Source organism: Mus musculus, chromosome 19, assembly GCF_000001635.26.
Source record: "Mus musculus strain C57BL/6J chromosome 19, GRCm38.p6 C57BL/6J".
Classification (NCBI taxonomy): Eukaryota; Metazoa; Chordata; class Mammalia; order Rodentia; family Muridae; genus Mus; species Mus musculus.
This window is the reverse complement of record NC_000085.6, coordinates 3,893,231-3,912,984: the sequence shown is the minus strand read 5'-3', so window position 1 is coordinate 3,912,984 and position 19,754 is coordinate 3,893,231. Positions and strand designations below refer to the sequence as shown.

Sequence of the window (19,754 nt, the reverse complement as noted above, 5' to 3'; positions counted from 1 at the left end):
CGCCTTCAGGATCTCGGAAGTCAGGCGCATTAACCTCTCTGATACAACATGGCAGCTCCCTACAAAACTTCAAGCATCTGCTCCCATCAGCCAATTAGAGAAAAATATAGTCCTGGGCCCGCCTCCTACAGGACCCTAGGCCAATCAGACCAAAGAAGGAAAGGGCACTATGGAAAAAGGCGTGAGAAGCTCGCCCAATGGCAGCATCCTGAGCTTAGGCTCCGCCTTCCGGTTGAACCGCATCTGGGCCAGGGAAGGAGCCGCAGCACTTCAAGGTGGGTGGCCAGGGCAAGGCGGCGAAGACAGGGTCTGGGTGACGCAACGACAGGGTTGAACGGGGTGTCACCGCTGACCTTATGAAGTCTGGGATCTAGCGCTTCGGCTCGGGACCCGCGGCTTGTGCGTCCTTCCCGAGCTGCGGACCGGAAAGCCTGCACCCTCAGGCGCATGCGCTGCCTCGCCGGCTGCCTTCTGCGTTCATAGGGTCAGAGGTCAAGGGGAAGGTCTGAGAGAAAGTGGTAGGTTGGATCCAGGATTGCTTGGGGTCAAGAATTGGCCGACCCCTACAGGTCAAAGGTCACAAGAGGGCGCTAGAGCGTTGGTGATCTGCCAGACTCTTGGTCAAAATCCCCTTGTTTGCATACATCCCTAATTTTCGGGACCCCTCTTCCTACATTGTAATCCAGAAACTGAGGCCAGGGGACATCATTTGCCCAAGGTCACTCTGCAGGTTGGGGAGAGTTCCAGGAGCCCCTTGGGTTGAGGAGAGGAACTTGACCCTGGTAATTATTTAAATCTTTAAGGGTTTTCTGCAGGTATCTCCTGGATTCCTGTCCTGGTTCCAATGACATTGGGTAATTTGGGAGCAATCACTTAACATGACAGGATGACAGGGTCTATGACATTTGACATGAAGCCTGGCTCAGAGTTATCAGGACCCACTAGGAGGACCCACCAGAAGAACCATCCAGGCTCCTGAATACACTGGTGGTGGTCAGGGAGCCTTGGTGTGAGCGGAGGATGAGGAGTGGACATGGGGAAATGGATTAAATAGGTTGCTTAGGAACTGCAGAAATAGAAGGAACTTGGGGTGCCCAGGAACTGTGAGTCAGCAGAGTGAGGTCAGATTGAGGGTTAGGGGTGCTGGTCTTGAGTGGGATTGTGAGTGAATGGGGCGTAAGGTAGAGGTTCAGAGGAGGGCAGTTTTAGACCCTTCTCTTCCCTTCTCCATGTTCCAGATGTATCGCCTGAGCTCATCAATGCTGCCACGGGCCTTGGCCCAGGCCATGCGCACAGGTAGGGCTAGAGGCCTTTCCTGGGGGTGGGGGAGCAGAGCTTCCTGGTGTGAAATCACCTCTCTCCTTGCAGGACATCTTAATGGACAAAGCCTTCATAGCAGCGCAGTGGCGGCAACGTACAGTGAGTAGCCAATATTCTGACTTGAGCTTTTCTGACCGTCGTCACACCCAAGGCCCGGGAAATTGCTTTGCTAGGGACCCTCTGTGAGCTCTAGTTTCCACTCTGAAAATGAAGGTAGCGATCAAGAGAGACTGTGACTCAGTCACTGTAGTACCATCAAAGGCGGGAGGCATGTGACAGGAAAGAGCTGCTAGGTTATCAGGACCCACTAGGAGGACCTAGGTCCCTCACTCCCTGAACTTGAAAAGCTTTGCCTGGGTGCGCTTCCAAAGCCAGCTTCCATTAACCTCCCTCCCTGACCTCCTGCAGAGTATGTGAATAAGAAGGAACAGGAGTCTGAGGTGGACATGAAGTCCGCAACTGACAATGCAGCTCGGATTCTGATGTGGACAGAACTCATCCGAGGTGGGTACCAGTGAAGAGGGGAGAGGGGAGAGTCAGGCGTGGACGGCCGGAGAGGAGAGCATCCTCTTACCAGCTCTGTACTACTCCCAGGACTGGGCATGACCCTAAGTTACCTCTTTCGAGAGCCTGCCACCATCAACTACCCCTTTGAGAAGGGCCCACTGAGTCCGCGCTTCCGTGGGGAGCATGCACTGCGCCGCTACCCATCTGGAGAGGAGCGTTGCATTGCCTGCAAACTCTGTGAGGCCATCTGTCCTGCACAGGTGAGTCTGCCTTCTAACTACTAGGCCCTAAATCTGATCTGACCCCTACCTTGATACACTCCCCCGGGAAAGACCCTTCTTTTTTCTTTTTTTTTTTGGTTTTTCGAGACAGGGTTTCTCTGTGTAGCCTTGGCTGTCCTGGCACTCACTCTGTAGACCAGGCTGGCCTCAAACTCAGAAATCCGACTGCCTCTGCCACCCAAGTGCTGGGATTAAAGGTATATACTACCACCACTCCTGGCTCTTTTTTCTTTTGAGACAGAGTCTCACTATGTAGCACCAGCTGAAACTCATTGTGTAGACTAAGCTGGTCTTGAGCTCACAGATCTGTCTACCTCTGCCTCTGGAGTACTAAGATAAAAGTATGCACTGCCACAGACACCTGACATTGTCCTTTTCTCGCTTGGCCTAACCCTGACCCTGTGTGGGGGACAGTGAGTCCTTAATGTCAAGTGCTGAGTCAGGAAGCCGGCTGGGGGGCGGCTCCATCCCAAGCAGGCCACGTGGAGTACTCATATCCTACCCTGGGAGTCAATAATCATGTGACATTTGAGCCTAGAGGCCATGGCGTGGTTTCAGGAGCCCTGTCTGTGTGGCCATTCTGTGTTCAAGCTGAGGATGTGCAACAGGAGTGGCTGCTCCCCAGAGCTTAGCTGCTCCCCAGAGCCTGGCTTTCAGTTATGCTGGTGGGTGCTGCACAGAATGCCGGAGGCTGGGACTATTTGGAAACAGGAAAATGCAGTGATGGCTTTGTTGTGTCTAACATGAGCTCCAGCAGCTGCAGCCGTGAGACCTGCCCAGGGACACTACCTAGCCCGCCATGCGTAACTCCAGCTCCTAGCTGTGCCTCAGCAGCTCAGTGATGTCTGGCATGGCTCCTAGGTGGTGTGCACTCTGCACAGACAGGCTAGGCTCCTTCCCCATATTCTCCCTATAACGGTAAGAGTAGCCAGGAGAGATTTTCTTCCCACTGTTATAAACACAAAAGGCTGTGTGCCTTTGCTGGACATGGTGGTGCATACCTTTAATCCAGGCCAACCAGAACTGCAGAGTTCAAGCTACACAGAGAAACTCTGTCTCGAAAGAAAGAAAGATGTATGCCTCCTGAGGCTCTACTGTGAGTAGCAAACTTGCCACTAGGGAGTATCAAGTTCCTTAAAGGTCCTCCTGGCCTGTAGTTTCCAGGCCATCCCTTCTTACCCTTAGCTGGCATATAGCTGTCCCCTCAGAAACTGATAGTTAAGAATATACCTTAAAATTCGGTCTGTGTCCCTCATTGCTATGTGAATTCAGGAAATCTTTCAATCTCTCTTAAGTTTCTCCAACAAATGGGGATCGTTAGCAAAGTTGTTCAACATGACAGTAATTGGGTACTTACTATCCAGGGGCCCTCTTAGGGCCACACCTTTTCAGGGAGCAGAGCAGATCATAATCTTTTCCTTGTGGGACAGGAGGGTCACCTGGCAGAGACTAATGGGGCCACGTGAGCGGTGGCTCCTTTGGAGGGCTGAGGAAACCAGGCATCCATGCAGACTTCCAGGGGTCAGTTTGAACTGTGATGGGCAGATTCAGGAGGGGTCTGCCATTATGACAGTGACCTGTGGCCACTCCTTCAGGCCATCACCATTGAGGCTGAGCCAAGAGCCGATGGCAGCCGCCGAACGACACGCTATGACATCGACATGACCAAGTGTATCTACTGTGGTTTCTGCCAGGAAGCCTGCCCTGTTGATGCCATTGTGGAGGTGAGCGGGCTGGGTGAAGTGGCTCGCACTGAGGCTCCTGAGAAGGGTTCGCCCTGCTCACTGTCCACCTTCCCACAGGGCCCCAACTTCGAGTTCTCCACCGAGACACACGAGGAGTTGCTGTACAACAAGGAGAAGCTACTCAACAATGGAGACAAGTGGGAGGCCGAGATCGCTGCCAACATCCAGGCTGACTACCTGTACCGGTGACCAGACCACTGGTGACCTTGGCCACCTGGCTCAGCCTTGTGGCCCCTTTAGCCCATAAAGAAACTATGATCCCACAGCTACCTGTTGTGTTGTTCCATTTCTAGGGCAGAATCTACCCCACGCAGCCAGGGGCATCTGGTTTGCTCCAGCCAGACCAGGTGTGCATGGCCTGCTGCATCGCTCTCTCAGTGGGTTCCAGCCACTCACCTGCCCCAAAGTCTAGCAAATGCAGAACCCAGCCATCCTCTATGGTGCACAGGCCTACCAGGCCTCTTTGTGATCGGCAATACTACCCAGAACCGTATCACACATCTGGGCTTTTTCCCACAGCCTGGCAGTGCAGGTCACCAGGGGCCTGTTGTCCCCATTGGTGTTGGGTGTCTGAGAGGTGAGGTCCAGGTCTTCTGTTTTCTTGGCTGTCCATCGCTACAGTTTGGACTTGGATCCTTTCCAGGCTCTGCTTGAGTCCATCAAGAGCCTCAGGAGGAGGCTGAGTAGGAAGGAGGCTGAGTAAATGAGTTATTCTTATCCTGAGATTGCACAGAAAAGCTTAGTGTGGCCACATGTCTGTGACCCTCTGCTGGAGGATGGAGTCAAGTGGATCCCAGAGTCCCTGGCTAGCCAAACTTAATCAAAATGGCAAGTTTCAGGTTCAGTGAGAGAGACTGGCTCAAAAACTGAGTGCAACAGGTGGCCAACTGAGGAAAATTCCTGCTGCTCACCTCAGGCCTCCATGGGTGCCTGCACGGGGAGTGTAGCCGCACACTTGCACCCAACATCCCTAAGGTCAGGGTGTCCTTTGGGGAACAGGAAGCTTGCTAGGGGGTGACAGTCACAAGGGAATGACATAGGTCCTGCTGCCTCTGAGCTGGCCTTGCCTCTGGCTACTACATCCCCTTTGCCCACTAAGTTCTCTGACTCCTCCCAAGTGTGGGTGTTATACTTGTTACCGTTTCAGACACCGCCCTCACCTCTACCCCGACCCTGTGTGGGCACACACACATTGTGTGTGTGGGGGGGGGGACGGGACTGCTGCTAGCTTGGTTCTCCTATTCTTATGTACACTTCTACTGTATTCACAACTACAGCTTTATGGCCCGTCTGTTGTCTGTTCCCCCACAGTGAAGAGCACTGGCTTGTGCCCCCTGGTACACTTGTGTGAGGGTCCTCACCAAGTCACCTCAGACCCATGTCATACCTGTTTTCTGGGGATACCTACCCACTTCGACTCAGTTTTCAGGTTGCCTTAGGCTTCCATTCTATACTCCCCCCACACATTAGAGCCCTTGTTTATTGAATGGGGCTCAAGGGTCAGCACAGCTGAGGGGCCCCTTGTCCCTCTGGTCCCCATTGGGTACAGTCCAGCCTGTCCAAAGTACAGGCAGCTGAATGGTCCTGAATCCCAGTTTCCATACCTCAAGGGCTAGGAAGGAGGTTGAGGCACTTCTGGAGTCTCCAGGCTCCTGGGTCAAGTTCCTCCGCAGAGACTGGCCCAACCAACACCCTGCTGCCAGTGGAGAGGGGCCCATAGCGTGGGCCCACCCTTACCCAGCATAGTCTGAGCTGGGTGAGGTTGGGTAGCAGCCGATCTTGCACAATAGCGAAGTAGCTTGAAGCAGATTGTACGTACTAGGAAGGTGAAGGTGGCCTATCCTTAAGGTCCTACCTGTCATCTCCCGATTATCGGGATTTTTTTGTCGGTTATCTCCCGATTCCCGGGATTAAACGATTCCGGGGCGTCCAGACACCGCCCTCACCCCCACCCCCACCCCGCGCCCGAACTCAGTGGGGGGCGGGACAGGGCGGGCAGTGGGCAGGCCGTCACAGGCCACACCCACTCCGGTATTTCGAAGCTGGAGTGAGCTGCACTGGCCGGAGGGCGGGCTCAGATCCTAAGCCGAAGTTGAGCGAAGAGTCCACCTGGGTGAGTGTCCTGCTAAACTGAGGAACCCCAGCCCTGCCTACCAACTGCTTCTTCCTCCGCCTGGACAAGGGTCCAGGCGCCCTGCCCGACTCCGGGTGGAGGCAACTCAGAGGCCACGCGACCGTGTCAGGCAGTCTGGGATGCAGGCAGGCCGCAAGGAGAAGCAGAGGATAGGTTGCTAGCTCCGGGAAACTTCAGAGCCTGAGCTCATGGAGGCCCCTGCTGCGTCTGGCTCTGAACGAGGGACCCATTCTACAGATGAGGAAACGGAAGCCATCCTACTAGGAAGTGGCCGGGCTCAAGGCAGACTCCAGCCCCTCTCCTCATCCTCCGAAGAGCAGGGTCTGGGAGAAAAGGCAGGGGTTGAAGGAAGACTAGGAAAGGGGGTGCAGGAGTAAGGCAGAACACCGGGGCCTCAGGGGAAGGCCAGATCGCGAGTGGTGTGTGTGGGTCTAGCTCGCAGATTACAGGACAGGACCTAGTAACAAAATCAAGGTATGTAATGTGGACTGTCTGCAGGGAGCATGGGGGAACTTCCGTTTGTCTTGCATGTACATGTCTAGCATCCCTTGGCTGGAGCACCCGAGTGCTGGTGGTTATGGCGCTGGGACTAGGCAGGATGTGCCAAGTCAGAGCAGCGTCCCTCTGTCTGGGACAGACCCCTCTGTGGTGTGGTTCTAGTTGGCCATGTGACCTTAGACTTCACCTTACTCCACCTGGGTTGGCCCATTTATAAATTAAGGCCAGGATAGGAGGAGTGGTGGTAGCACAAGCCTTTAATCCCAGCACTCAGGAGGCAGAGGTGGGCTGATCTCTGAGTTCAAGGCCAGTCTGATCCCCAGAGCCAGTTCCAGGACAGTCAAGGCTACACAGAGAAATCCTTTCTTGAAAAACGGACAAACAAAAAAATCGTAAGGCTGGGTTGTCCACTAGGAATTGGGGGGAAGGGGTGTTTATAGAAAGAAGTAAGATGTGGGGAGTCTGATTTTTCGTTTATCTCCTCACTCACATCTTTCCTGCCAGGGGTGGCCAATTCAATCAAAGAGGAAACAGGCCCAGAGAGGGCAAGTGACTTACCCAGTGTCACATAGCTGCTTACAATTTGGGGAGGACCCTAGAGACTTAGTCCCTGGCTCTGTGCACCCAGCCCTCCCTGCTCACCCCTGCCTGTGCAGGGCCTGGCTCTTCTGAAGCCCTTGACTACCATCTGAATTCTTTCCTTTCCCAAGCTGGGGACAGGACTGTGGTTTCCCCTTAAGTAAACCAGACCTAGGGAGGAAGTGGTCTGCTGGGCAGACCCAGGCAGTAAGCTGGGCCCATTAGTATCTGAAGTTCCTCTCGATGTGTGTCCCCACTTGTGACCTCCAGCCCTCAACGCCAGTTTAAGAGCTGAGGAAACGGTGTCCCCAAGATCCTGAACCTGAAGAGCAGTAGCTACCAAGGAGCAGGCAGTGGCCCCAGGGAGAGTGTTGGCTTTTGGCTGGGCATCTGCAGGGCAGTTGAAGAGTCCGTTTGCTTTCCAGCCAGGAAGTGTGTGCCTGCTGGGGTTAGAGGGAGGCCACCAGAGCTTCCCGCCCATTGTTTCATGGTTTCACTTTCCCAGTTTCAACACCAAGACTTTTCCCAGCCCCACAGGCAATGTTGCGGGCAGCCAAAGGCAACCCCCAGCCAATCCTCCCCTTCAGGATTTCAGCTCCAGGGAACTTAGAGGGAGTTCCACCCCCACCCTCTGCATGTATAAGGAAGCAGGCTAGACAGCTCAGAGGCATTTGGTGTCAGTTGTCACAGCCTAGGGTCTCAGGGCTAAGCTGGGTCTCAAGTGGGGGGCAGACAGAGAGGTGATCCAGTGCTGAAAACACTGCTGGAGCCAGGGTGTCTGGGAGCTGCTGGGCTAGAAGCAAGAAGGCAGCAGAAGGAAGGCCAGCTTAAAGACAGCCTACGGTGGTAGGCTTTGGGGTCACTGGGCTGCTCCATGCTTTTTTTTTTTTCTTTTTTTTTGGGGGGGGGGGAGTTCGAGACAGGGTTTCTCTGTGCAGTCCTGGCTGTCCTGGAACTCACTCTGTAGACCAGGCTGGCCTTGAATTTAGAAATCCGCCTGCCTCTGGCTCTCAAGTGCTGGAATCAAAGGCGTGCGCTACCACTGCCCGGCCCATGCTTTCTCTTGCTACTGACTTTCTGTTAACCTCGGTACCCATTACTTCTTTCCTGGCCTCAGTTTTTCCATCTGTCCGATGAATGGGAACAGGTGTATGGATGCCTGCCTGGAACTAGCTCCTAACCACCTTTTTTTTTTTTTTTTTTGCCTGCCCTAAGGATCATGGGCTCTATGTTCCGGAGTGAAGAGGTGGCCTTGGTCCAGCTCCTGTTGCCCACAGGGTCTGCTTACAACTGTGTGAGCCAGCTTGGTGAGCTGGGCCTCGTGGAGTTCAGAGACGTAAGTGGGGTGGGACAGAGGCCTGGGCGGGTAACCCACATCAGGAAAGGCCGTGTGATTACCCCTGGCCTGCCACAGGAGCATCCCAGCCCTCCCTTCCAGCACCGGCGCCCTTCCCATGCTTACTCGTGCCTTTTCTGGCACGCGGTTGAGTCTGCTCCAACTAGTCCGTTCAGGCTAATTGGGCACCAAGCAACTTTTTGGAGGAGGTGCTTCAGACCTGGATCCCAGAGCAGTGACCTCCTGATCCCCTCCCAGAGATTCTGACCCGTATATGTATCCATCACAGCTCAACGAATCCGTGAGCGCCTTCCAGAGACGCTTCGTGGTAGACGTCCGGCGCTGCGAGGAACTGGAGAAGACGTTTAGTAAGTTGGACCCAGATTCACATCCCATGGAATGAGCGCTAGGCAAGCTTGGTCTGAAGGGAAGTGCCCCCGTTACCCAGGTGAAAGGCAGAGAAGGGAGGTGTGGGCGGGGCTGCTGGCATCCGCAGGACATCCTTGGCTCTGGGTGGGTGGAGCCAAGGACGATAGGTAGGACTGCCTTGGAGTATGAGCCACAACTCTATTAAGCTTTCTGCCTAGATGGACTGGGGTGGGCAGACGCTGGGGTGGAGGGCTAGAAAGGCCTTTCTTAGGTCAGAGATGAGGGCAAAACAGGGGGAACAGAGCGGCTGCTTCTAAACAGTTTAGCCCGGGATTTTTCTGGAGATCTGACTCAGCAGATTAGTCATGGCCTTTGGTGCGCATTAGGGATCTCCCTACATGTCTGCAGCCCCTGGCTAACAATAGACATGAGCTGGCATAACCCTGTGTGACTTCCCCTAACCCCACCGCCCCTTTCTGTGTCTAGCCTTCTTGCGGGAAGAAGTGCAGCGGGCAGGTCTGACGCTGGCCCCACCTGAGGGGACACTGCCAGCACCACCTCCCCGAGACCTGCTGCGCATCCAGGAGGAAACGGATCGCTTGGCCCAGGAGCTTCGGGATGTTCGTGGCAATCAGCAGGCACTGCGGGCCCAGCTGCACCAGCTGCGGCTTCACTCGGCTGTGCTGGGCCAGAGCCACAGCCCGCCGGTCAGCCCCAGCCAGGGCAGGGATGGGGCCTGGAGATATATATGCCACGGCTGGGGCTCACAATGTCTCTTGGTGCCTAGGTGGCAGCTGACCATACTGAAGGACCCTTCTCTGAGACAACACCCCTGCTTCCAGGCACCCGGGGGCCACATTCAGACCTGAAGGTCAAGTGAGTCGGGGCAGTTTGTCTTTTCTGGACAGCCTTAAGGCACTGGCCAAAGAAGGGGACCCGATGGCCCCTGAGTCTCTGTATGTTGTGTTTGGGGGTTCCCCACGAGTGCTTCCTGTGAGGTGAGTTGGGAGGAGGCTGCAGCCCGCCTCCAGCCCTGTTGGCAGTTTTGTGGCAGGTGCTGTGGAGCCCTACAAGGCTGCGGCCCTGGAGCGCCTGCTGTGGAGAGCTTGCCGCGGCTTCCTCATTGCCAGCTTTCGGGAGACTGAGGGGCAGCTGGAGGACCCAGTGACGGTGAGTTTGCAGGGGGGCCAGGGTGGGGGCCGTCAGGGAGGAGCCAGGGCTCCAGAGACTAACCGAACCTGGCTTTCACAGGGTGAGCCTGCAACTTGGATGACCTTTGTCATCTCCTACTGGGGTGAGCAGATCGGACAGAAGATCCGAAAGATCACAGACTGGTGAGCCACGAGTGCATGGTCACTCGGCCGCGGGAGGTGTCCAGTCGACTGGTCCTGTGTGGCCCAGGCCCCTGATAACACCTTCAGCCGAGTTTGTCCTGCCCCCAGCTCTACCTGGTGACTCCCACTGACCCCCATTACCCCATGTCTTCCTCAGCTTCCACTGTCATGTCTTCCCATACCTGGAGCAGGAGGAAGCCCGGTTCAGGACCTTGCAGCAGCTGCAGCAGCAAAGCCAGGAGCTTCAGGAAGTGAGTGCCCATGTGACCTGACCCCTGATAGCTCCCTCAAGGCTCCCTTGATTACTTTTTTTTTTTGTCCCCAGGTCCTGGGGGAGACAGACCGGTTCCTGAGCCAGGTGTTGGGCCGGGTGCAGCAGCTGCTGCCCCCATGGCAGGTGCAGATCCACAAGATGAAGGCAGTGTACCTGACCCTCAACCAGTGCAGTGTGAACACCACACACAAGTGCCTCATCGCGGAGGTCTGGTGTGCCGCGAGGGACCTGCCCACTGTGCAGCAGGCGCTGCAGAGCGGCTCAGTGAGCATCCAGGCTGCCAGAGGCCTGCTCCCTCCCTGCCTTTCCTCCTTCTACTTCCAGTCTCTCCTTAAGCTTCCTTTGCTCTGGGATTGAAGGGTGGGTACCATTTCCGAGGAGCCTACTCCTCCAGGGCATTTTGGGTAGGATGGGGCTGACCAACTTCCCCCATGCCATCCCACCCCACCCTCAACCCAGAAATTACAGTCCACATCTCAGCTGGGCCTGGGAACGGGGGTGGGATTGGGGTGGGGGCAGGGTTTCTACAGGCTCCGGGCATCGGCTTCTGTCTCTCTGCCTGGGTACCCCAGAGTGAGGAAGGAGTGAGTGCTGTCGCTCACCGCATCCCCTGCCAGGACATGCCTCCAACCCTCATCAGGACCAACCGCTTCACCTCCAGCTTCCAGGGCATTGTGGATGCCTATGGTGTGGGCCGCTACAGGGAAGTTAACCCTGGTAAGATCCATTGCTCCCTCAGTGGAGGTCATCCCTCCATCCTCTGTTTGGGTGCAAACCTTGAGAGGGGTGGGTAGAAGTTAGGCCCTTGCCTTTGGGGTACAAACCTTGAGAGGGGTGGGTAGAAGTTAGGCCCTTGCCTTTGGAGTGCAAACCTTGAGAGGGGTAGGAGCTGGGTCCACCCCATCCTTTAACAGAGACATAGTCCCCAGTTCAATCTCCAGGGAGGTTATTGGGTACCCTAGTCCCAGTTGGGACTTTACACTTGTCTCAGCATTAAATCCACAGGGAACCAACTTGGAACAGTTCAGAAAACAGATGTGGGAATGGCTTAAAGTCCAGCTCACTTGTTTTGATGAGTTTCTTAGTTTCTGTAGGTCATATTTTTTCTGGTCTGCAAAATGGGAATAATAGTACAAACCTCAGAGAAGTGTTAGGATGGCTAGTAGTTGTTATAGGGCCCCAAACCAACCTATAATTGTGACTTACTTGGCCACACTGCAATGTTGTTTGTTGAGGGGTTGTTGTTGTTGTTGTTGTTGTTTTATGAAGTTGGAATGAAAAGGGTTGAGGATGTGGCTCAGTTGATAGATGAATCCACCTGCCTCATGGATTCATGAAGCCCTGAGCTCAGTCTTCAGCAGAAACTAAGCATGGTGGTTAAGTCTATAATCCTAGCACTTGAGAGATGGAGGCAAGGGGATCAAGAATTCAGGCATCTTCAGCTACGTAGAAAGTTCAAGGTTGGGCTGGTGAGATGGCTCAGTGGGTAAGAGCACCCGACTGCTCTTCCGAAGGTCAGGAGTTCAAATCCCAGCAACCACATGGTGGCTCACAACCATCCGATCACGAGATCTGACTCCCTCTTCTGGAGTGTCTGAAGACAGCTACAGTGTACTTACATATAATAAATAAATAAATCTTAAAAAAAAAAAAAAAAAAAAAAAAAAGAAAGTTCAAGGTTCAGTGGGTAAAGTGCTTACAGTAAAGTCAGGAGGCCTTTGTGATAGGCAAGACCAGTCTGAGTCCATGTACTCTCCAGCCCCTTTTCTGTGTGTATGTGTAGTTTGTTTTGTAGTTTTGAGACTGTCTTTTTTCCTTTCTTTCTTTCTTTCTTTCTTTCTCTCTCTCTCTCTCTCTCTCTCTCTCTCTCTCTTTCTTTCTTTCTTTCTTTCTTTCTTTTGGGGGGTGGGGTGGGGGTTTCGAGACAGGGTTTCTCTGTATAGCCCTGGCTGTCCTGGAACTCACTTTGTAGACTACGCTGGCCTCGAACTCAGAAATCCTCCTGCCTCTGCCTCCCAATTGCTGGGATTAAAGGCGTGCACCACCACACCTGGCTGGCTGACTGGCTTGCTTTCTTTCTTTCTTTCTTTCTTTCTTTCTTTCTTTCTTTCTTTCTTTCTTTCTTTCTGGCTGTCTTTCTTCCTTCCTTCCTTCCTCCCTCCCTCCCTCCCTTCCTTCCTTCCTTCCTTCCTTCCTTCCTTCCTTCCTTCCTTCCTTCCTTCCGCTCTTGGTCTTTTGAGATCTCTATGTGTAGTCTTGTCAGTCCTGGAACCTAGGCTGGCCTTGAACACGGTTATCCACAGCCTCTACATCTTGAGTGCTGGGATTAAAGGTGTGTGCAGTTGCCTCTGGATTGAGACAGGGTGTTACACTGGAGCCCAGGTTGGTCTTGAGTTCATGGTAATCATCCTGCCTCGGCTTCCTGAGTTCTAGAATTACAGGTATGAACCATAATGCCAGGCTTATAGATCTTAAACATAACACTCAGGGACAGAGAAATGGTTATTGAGTAAAGGCATGTGAATAATTCTGACAGCCTGAGCTCAATTTCCAGGGCCTTCTATAGGAGTAGCACCAACGCCTACAAGTTATCCTTTGAGCTGCATACATGCATACCTTCCTCTCAGTAAATTAGCAAGTAAATGTTATTCAGACAAACAACAATAACAACAAACACCCACTGAGCAACAGAGCCAGTTAGGAGCTGGCTAGGCCAGTAGAGCCTGAAGAAGAGTGGGGAGCTCCAGAGCCCATGTAGGTTCAGCAGTGCGTGGTTGTAATTACAGTGGAGGTGAGATGTGGGCTGGAGCCAGGCAGCTCCTTTCTAGTGAGGTTCCAGGCTAACTATAAGCACTGTCTCTAAATGGAGGAGTGACCCACTGTTGTTTCTGATCTACATGCACATGCGCGCACACACAAATAAAACAAAAACAGTCGGGAGGATCATTTCAGGAGTTCAAGACCATTCTGGACCACTCTGCAGCTGCCCTATCTTTAAATAACTGACAGCTAGCTGGGCAGTGGTGGCGCACACCTTTAATCCGAGTACTTGGGAGGCAGAGGCAGGCAGATTTCTAAGTTCGAGGCCAGCCTGGTCTACAAAGTGAGTTCCAGGACAGCCAGGGCTTCACAGAGAAACTGTCTAGAAAAACAAACAAAACAAACAAACAAACCTGACAGCTAGAACTGCTAAACCTATGTCCACAGCCTGGCACCTGCCAGGCCTGCCTGTGGCACTCATTTATAATAACCCTATGGGGTGGCACTGAGATCTCCATTTTACAAGTGGAGAAATAGGCTCAGGAAATTTAAATAACAAGCCTTGGGTGGCATAGATTGATAGTTGTAGGCTCTGAAATGTGCCAAGTGGTCCCTGCCTCATAAACTCGCTCTTGGCTGGTCCTGAGAGGCCTCTGTGGCAACTCAGACAGGGAAGTGATACTCAGTCTCCCATGGGGACCTCCTGACTGTATACTGTCTGCCTGCAGCTCCCTACACCATCATCACATTCCCCTTTCTCTTCGCTGTGATGTTTGGCGATGTGGGGCACGGACTGCTCATGTTTCTCTTTGCCCTGGCCATGGTCCTCACTGAAAACCGTCCAGCTGTGAAGGCTGCACAAAACGAGGTACGAACCATCCATACCTGACAAGGGAAAAGGGATAGGGCACAAGAGTGGAACAGCCTCTTGAGCTGAGCTAAACAGCACACCATCTCCCCCTGGACCCCCAGATCTGGCAGACCTTCTTTGGGGGTCGATACCTACTCCTGCTCATGGGTCTGTTCTCCGTCTACACTGGCTTCATCTACAATGAGTGCTTCAGCCGAGCCACCACTATTTTCCCCTCAGGTTGGAGTGTGGCTGCCATGGCCAACCAGTCAGGCTGGAGGTATGACCTATAACCCTCCCTACGCAGCCAGGGCCCCTGGCCCACTGTGCAGCTCTGACATTATCTATTTTTACTGCAGTGACGAGTATCTGTCCCAGCACTCCATGCTCACCCTGAACCCTAACATCACTGGTGTCTTCCTTGGACCATATCCCTTTGGCATTGACCCGGTAAGTGGGCATACTGGTGCATGGGAAGGAGGCAGTTGGGAAGGCTGGTCAGCGCTCCACAGATCCATCTGTTTACTGTTCCCCTTTGACAGTTGGTACTGTGCACTTCCTGTAAAAATAGTGGAGTGGGGGCTGGGCATGGTGGCACATGCCTTTAATCCCAGCACTTGGGAGGCAGAGGCAGGCGGATTTCTGAGTTCGAGGCCAGCCTGGTCTACAGAGTGAGTTCCAAGACAGCCAGGGCTACACAGAGAAACCCTGCCTCAAAAAAAAAAAAAAAAAATAGTGGAGTGGGACACAAGTATAATTCAAACCCTTGGGTGATGGGAGACAGGAGGATCAGAGTTCAAGTGCGTCCTTGGCTGCATAGAAGAGTTCAAGGCCTGCCTGCATTACATAAAACTGTCTCAAAACCAGCCAACAAACACCTAGAACAGAATGACAGCCCTGTGTTTGAAAGAACTGGTCCATGTTAGCATCACCCTATTGAACAGATGAGTGAAGCCGAGGCCTGGGTGCCTGAGCTACGCAGCTGAGCTCTATCTGAGCTCCTTAGAACTAGTGACTTAGTTGCTGGGACTGGGTTTGTCAGGGAGCCAGGGAATGAGAGAAACATAGGAGGGGGTGGGGTCCATAGTGTCCCTGAGTGCTCAACTCTCCCACTACCCCAGATCTGGAGCCTGGCCACGAACCACCTGAGCTTTCTCAACTCCTTCAAGATGAAGATGTCTGTCATCCTTGGGGTCACGCACATGGCCTTTGGGGTGTTCCTCAGCATCTTCAACCACGTGTGAGCTAAGGGTTGCCAGTGGGTGTGGGCAGTGTCTTTGTGGGTCTAGGGTGCTCTGACCTGTCTGTTCCCACAGGCACTTTGGCCAGGCCCACCGGCTACTGCTGGAGACCTTGCCTGAGCTCATCTTCCTGCTGGGTCTCTTTGGCTACCTTGTGTTCCTCATTGTCTACAAGTGGGTGAATGTCTCAGCTGCTAGCGCCTCCTCGGCCCCCAGTATCCTCATTCACTTCATCAATATGTTCCTCTTCTCTCAAAACCCCACCAATCATCTGCTCTTCCATGGGCAGGTAGGCCAGTTACAGAGAATGGCTGACCTTTTCACTGGGGATGCTCTAGTTCAGTCACTGGGTCACCAGGAGCTGCAGAGCCATCTGAGACATGGGTTGTGGGCTGGACTACCACCAGACAGTGATGTCAGAGCCAATGGACTAAAGTTTGGGTCTCAGGTGTTGAGAACCTGAAGTCCTTCCTTAAGAGGTCCTTGTTAGTGTCCCTGGGAGGAACTACAGTTCCCAACGATCAATGACCACACCAAGTGACTGGTTCCATGCACTGTGCATGGTTGCCTTGTTTTCTTGCCCACAGGAAGTGGTACAGTACGTGCTGGTGGTCCTGGCTTTGGCTACCGTTCCTATCCTGTTGCTGGGCACACCCTTGTACCTGCTGCGCCAGCACCGCCACAGAAGAAACACTCAGAGAAGGCCAGCAGGCCAGCAGGTAGACGCAGCAGAAAGGATTACAGGGAAGGCAGGCTGCATGAGGGGTGACCTCTGCTTCCCTGCAGGCTGTGCTGCAGGGTGGGTGGCACGGGCTATTTCAGGGGCTGGAGCTGTTGATGCTATCTCTTCTCAGGATGAGGACACGGACAAGCTTCTGGCCTCCCCTGATGCATCCACCTTGGAGAACAGCTGGAGCCCTGATGAGGAGAAGGCTGGGAGCCCAGGGGATGAAGAAACTGAGGTGGGCAGAACAGTACTTTGTTGAGGGAGGGCTGCCAGCTCCGGCTATTGTCTCATGACCTCTTACCGTGCAGTTTGTCCCTTCTGAGATCTTCATGCACCAAGCAATCCACACCATTGAGTTCTGCCTGGGCTGCATCTCCAACACAGCCTCCTACTTGCGTCTCTGGGCCCTGAGCCTGGCCCATGCCCGTGAGTGACCTTTCTCTCGGGGTCTCAGTATCCTACCTGGTCAAATGGGGCTGACCCACAGAGGTGCCTCGCCAGCTCTAGGGGCAAGAAGGATTCACGGTTGCTATTGGGGCGGGGGTGTGACAGGCATTCACAAATTCCCTTATTTGTGTGCAGAGCTGTCTGAGGTCCTGTGGGCCATGGTGATGCGCATAGGCCTGGGCATGGGCCGAGAGATCGGCGTGGCAGCTGTGGTGCTGGTCCCTGTGTTTGCTGCCTTTGCTGTGTTGACTGTGGCCATCCTGTTAGTGATGGAGGGGCTCTCAGCCTTCCTGCATGCCCTGCGGTTGCACTGGTGAGCACCCCTGTAGTGGGCCTGGGCATGGAGGGAATGGGTGGATTTCCTCTTACCTTCCCCTTTCTCACACCCAGGGTGGAGTTCCAGAACAAGTTCTATTCAGGCACCGGCTACAAGCTCAGCCCCTTCACCTTCACTGTGGACAGTGACTAGCTACCCACTGCAATCCCTGCTTCTCCGAAGTGGGACAGGAATAAAGAGCTGGCTGGCCCAGGAACTTTGTCTCTGTCCTCTCTGGGGTACCAGGGTTAGGCTGACACTACAGTGGCCAGAGCTCTAGACTCTGAATATGACATCTATTTGGACCATTCTTCAGCAGAGTTAGAGGATAGGAGGCACTGGTTTAGCATCTAAGCCTTTAGATGCTGCTGGGATACCCCATGAGCACATCTCCAGACTCTTGGGAACCAGAGGGTTAGCTCTAGGCCAAGAAGGACCAGTTTAGTTTTGTGGGAGTGGATTCCAACCAGGTGGGAGGAGTGAGCTTCCCACTTTTCGAGGTGTGCAAACTGGCCCTGTATTCCCTGAAGTCCTTAAGGTCCTCCATGTTTAGCTGAGGTAGGAGTTGCCTCTTTCATTCCCTCCGGCTGGGAGGCACATACATAGCCAGTGCATGTCAGAGGCCAGAGACTCAAGTTTTCCAAGTTACAAAGTAGTTCTTGCAGCTGAAGGCCCCAGCAACAAAGGCTGCTTTGAGGCCAGAGCTGCTCTGTGCATAGTGAGCCACAATGGCCCCGGCCAAGCTACTGGGGTGGTTGGGGGTGGGGGTTGTAGACTGTCCTGCTGAAGCTCTCTGAATACAGGGCTGGGAATGCTAGTCTCTTTAAGGCACTTACACATGCTTGGCAGACTAAGCTAAGAGGAACATAACATAGCTGGGCAGACGAATGTAGAGGATCCCCAGGACATTAGCAGGCCAGCCCTAGCTCTGAAGTTTGCCTTCCTAGGCTGGCTATTCCAGTTGCCATGGGAACAGCATGCCTTAACAGCAGCAAGCACTGTCCTGGCAGTTATCACCACTTAACCGGTGTGATTGATCTGACCTCTGCTCATTTGAGCAGGCAGGTAGAGTAAGGGCTACAAAGGTCATTTGGGAAAAGCACTGTCACAAATGGGTAGTTGTAGAGAAGCAGGAGTTGGGCTGGAGAGATGGCTCAGTGAAGGTAAGAGCCTGGCTTGCTCTTGCAGAGGACCTGTGTTTGCTTCCTAGTACTCACTGGGCAGTTCTCAGCTGCCTGCGACTCCAGTTCCAGGGCATCCTACTCCTGGACTTCTGGGACTCATGTGTATGTACCTCTTCCTACCACATAATTAAAAATAATAAAAATAGCCTTTGATCCCAGCACTCGAGGCAGAGGCAGGTGGATTTCTGAGTTCGAAGCCAGCCTGGGTCATACAGAGTAAGTTCCAGGACAGCCAGGGCTACACAGAGAATCCCTGTCTCAAAAAAATAAAAATAATAAATAAGAAAAGCCTGAGGGCTCATCATGCCTGTTATTTCATTAGGCAGCTGAGAGTCAGCTGGAGTGAAGCACAGGGCAAGAACAAGCAAGCCACGGCCACCACTTCCATCCTATCTGTCAGTGGAGTTTGAAGAAAGGCCATGTAAGACTGTGCTGGCGTGCAGCATTCTTGAAGCTTGGTTGGTCAGAGCAACAGGAAGAGCTGCAGCTGCTGTCTGGGCCTGACTCCTTGGCAGAGCAGCAGAGTGAGGGTCTGTCAGGAAGGGTGGCAAACCTGGGGCCATGGACATCAGCGGGGCACAAAATTTGATGTTGCTCTGAATGAGGTGTGGTGTGGTGTGGTGAAGAGGATGTCCAGCCTGGCACTAGTCACATGGCTTGTGTGTGCTGATGGAGAGAGCAGGGCACTGACATATGAAGGGTAACAGTCTGAGAACAGGTTTCAAGTTGTTTATTTATCTGTATAATACAGTCTTGGTGGTAGCAGAAATATGTGCACAAACAATTCAGAGTTCAGAGTAAAAAAAAAATCTAAGTTTATCCCATTGGGTATTAATGTACATGGATTTCACAGCTCTAATCTACCTGCACCCCAATACCCCACAGACAGCTGCTGTCTCCCAGTGACATCAGATGGGAAGCAGCTTCAGAGGGCAATGGGCAGAAGCCCGAGTTCCAGGCCAGGCAGAGGGAAGGCAAGAAGGGGTGAGGGAGCTGGCTCCACTGCTCCTCCCAGGAAGCTGGAGCTATAAAGCACACCCAGTTAGGAGACACTGAAGTTATGGCCAGGCAGTGGTGCTGGTCCATGCAGTCATGCGTACACAAGCACAGGAGGGCTGCAGCTGCCACCTGCATACCCACAGTCAAGTGTACCCTGTACAGAATCAGCTGGTTGCCATCCATAGACCCCACAACTCAGGCTCCTCCTGTTGAGCCACTTCACAGTATGTCTGTTCACTTGCCCTTCAGAAGTGTCTCCAACACATTGTCAGGCTGTCACCTTCAAAGCCTGGTGACAAATGTGTTGCAGCACATTAATATCCTAAGTCAGCACTTGGAGTACCCACACAGCACTGCTCTGTCCAGCTGGGGCCGTAAGTGGCTGAAAGCTGTAGCCATGCAGCCAAAAGGCCTTCAGTTTAGGCGGGTTCTGAGCTATTGCACTATCGTACTATATTTCTGCTTCCAATCATGGTTCAGAGTCCTAGTGAGAGTGTAAACAAAGATGAAAGAAATGTTACTCCACTTTAATATAGTCTGTAGTATCATACACATCGGTGCTCAGTAGTGAGACATCCAGGCCTTCTGCCCAGGGCAGTGGTCACAGCAGCGCTCCACTGAGGGCCTGGTGCAGCCGCCTCCCGCAGTCCAGTGGTGAAGAATGGAGCCACCCCATTCACACCCCAAGCTTCCTCTTCTGGTCAAAGTAGGCCTCGAATCTGGCTTGGGCATATTCCTGGAAGAGACCGAACAAAGTACTTCACTATGTAGCCAGGCTGACCGGACCGTCTGTGCTGCTGTGGACCACCATGGCAGCAAAACCCACACCTGTGTCTCTGATGCCATCTTTGAT

General features: G+C 53.4%; 3 protein-coding genes across 25 annotated transcripts in view; 2 read left to right on the top strand and 1 right to left on the bottom strand.

The window, feature by feature from the left end:
• Positions 1-210: 210 nt before the first annotated feature.
• Ndufs8 (NADH:ubiquinone oxidoreductase core subunit S8) lies at positions 211-4,122 on the top strand. Of its 3 annotated transcripts, none has more exons than NM_001271443.1 (7): positions 211-275; positions 1,239-1,296; positions 1,369-1,419; positions 1,729-1,824; positions 1,915-2,087; positions 3,704-3,832; positions 3,911-4,122. In NM_001271443.1, the coding sequence occupies exons 2-7, from the start codon at positions 1,239-1,241 to the stop codon at positions 4,040-4,042; spliced, it is 639 nt and encodes a 212-aa protein (NP_001258372.1). In that variant the 5' UTR covers positions 211-275; the 3' UTR covers positions 4,043-4,122. The 3 variants fall into 3 exon arrangements, with proteins under 3 accessions (NP_001258372.1, NP_001258373.1, NP_659119.2); NM_001271444.1 differs by having other exon boundaries at positions 211-515; NM_144870.5 differs by having other exon boundaries at positions 211-518.
• A 1,729-nt stretch (positions 4,123-5,851) lies between these two features.
• On the top strand, positions 5,852-16,935 carry Tcirg1 (T cell, immune regulator 1, ATPase, H+ transporting, lysosomal V0 protein A3). 4 transcript variants are annotated; one of them, NM_001136091.2, is made up of 20 exons: positions 5,852-5,966; positions 8,280-8,400; positions 8,690-8,768; positions 9,256-9,476; positions 9,557-9,645; positions 9,813-9,939; positions 10,021-10,103; positions 10,261-10,354; positions 10,429-10,641; positions 10,950-11,094; positions 13,866-14,005; positions 14,110-14,267; positions 14,347-14,437; positions 15,109-15,227; positions 15,304-15,517; positions 15,816-15,947; positions 16,083-16,190; positions 16,264-16,381; positions 16,538-16,715; positions 16,793-16,935. In NM_001136091.2, exons 2-20 carry the CDS (start codon positions 8,284-8,286, stop codon positions 16,869-16,871), a joined length of 2,505 nt encoding a protein of 834 aa, NP_001129563.1. In that variant the 5' UTR covers positions 5,852-5,966; positions 8,280-8,283; the 3' UTR covers positions 16,872-16,935. The 4 variants fall into 4 exon arrangements, with proteins under 4 accessions (NP_001129563.1, XP_011246934.1, NP_001161256.1 ...); NM_001167784.1 differs by lacking the exon at positions 5,852-5,966 and adding an exon at positions 6,002-6,461; NM_016921.3 differs by lacking the exon at positions 5,852-5,966 and adding an exon at positions 7,755-7,910.
• A 1,680-nt stretch (positions 16,936-18,615) lies between these two features.
• The window catches only part of Chka (choline kinase alpha), a 42,785-nt gene continuing 41,646 nt past the window's right edge, over positions 18,616-19,754 (bottom strand). For 14 of the 18 annotated variants that reach the window (XR_388248.3, XR_003952740.1, XM_030250724.1 and 11 more), the window contains one exon: positions 19,062-19,637. Coding sequence is in view for 15 of the 18 variants with exons in the window: in XM_030250724.1 (XP_030106584.1) it covers positions 19,578-19,637 (60 nt within the window). In the remaining 3 variants the exon portion in view is untranslated. Of the gene's footprint in view, positions 19,638-19,754 lie in introns of all 18 variants that reach the window. The other 4 variants (NR_073190.1, NM_001271496.1, NM_013490.4 and 1 more) reach the window with 2 other exon arrangements.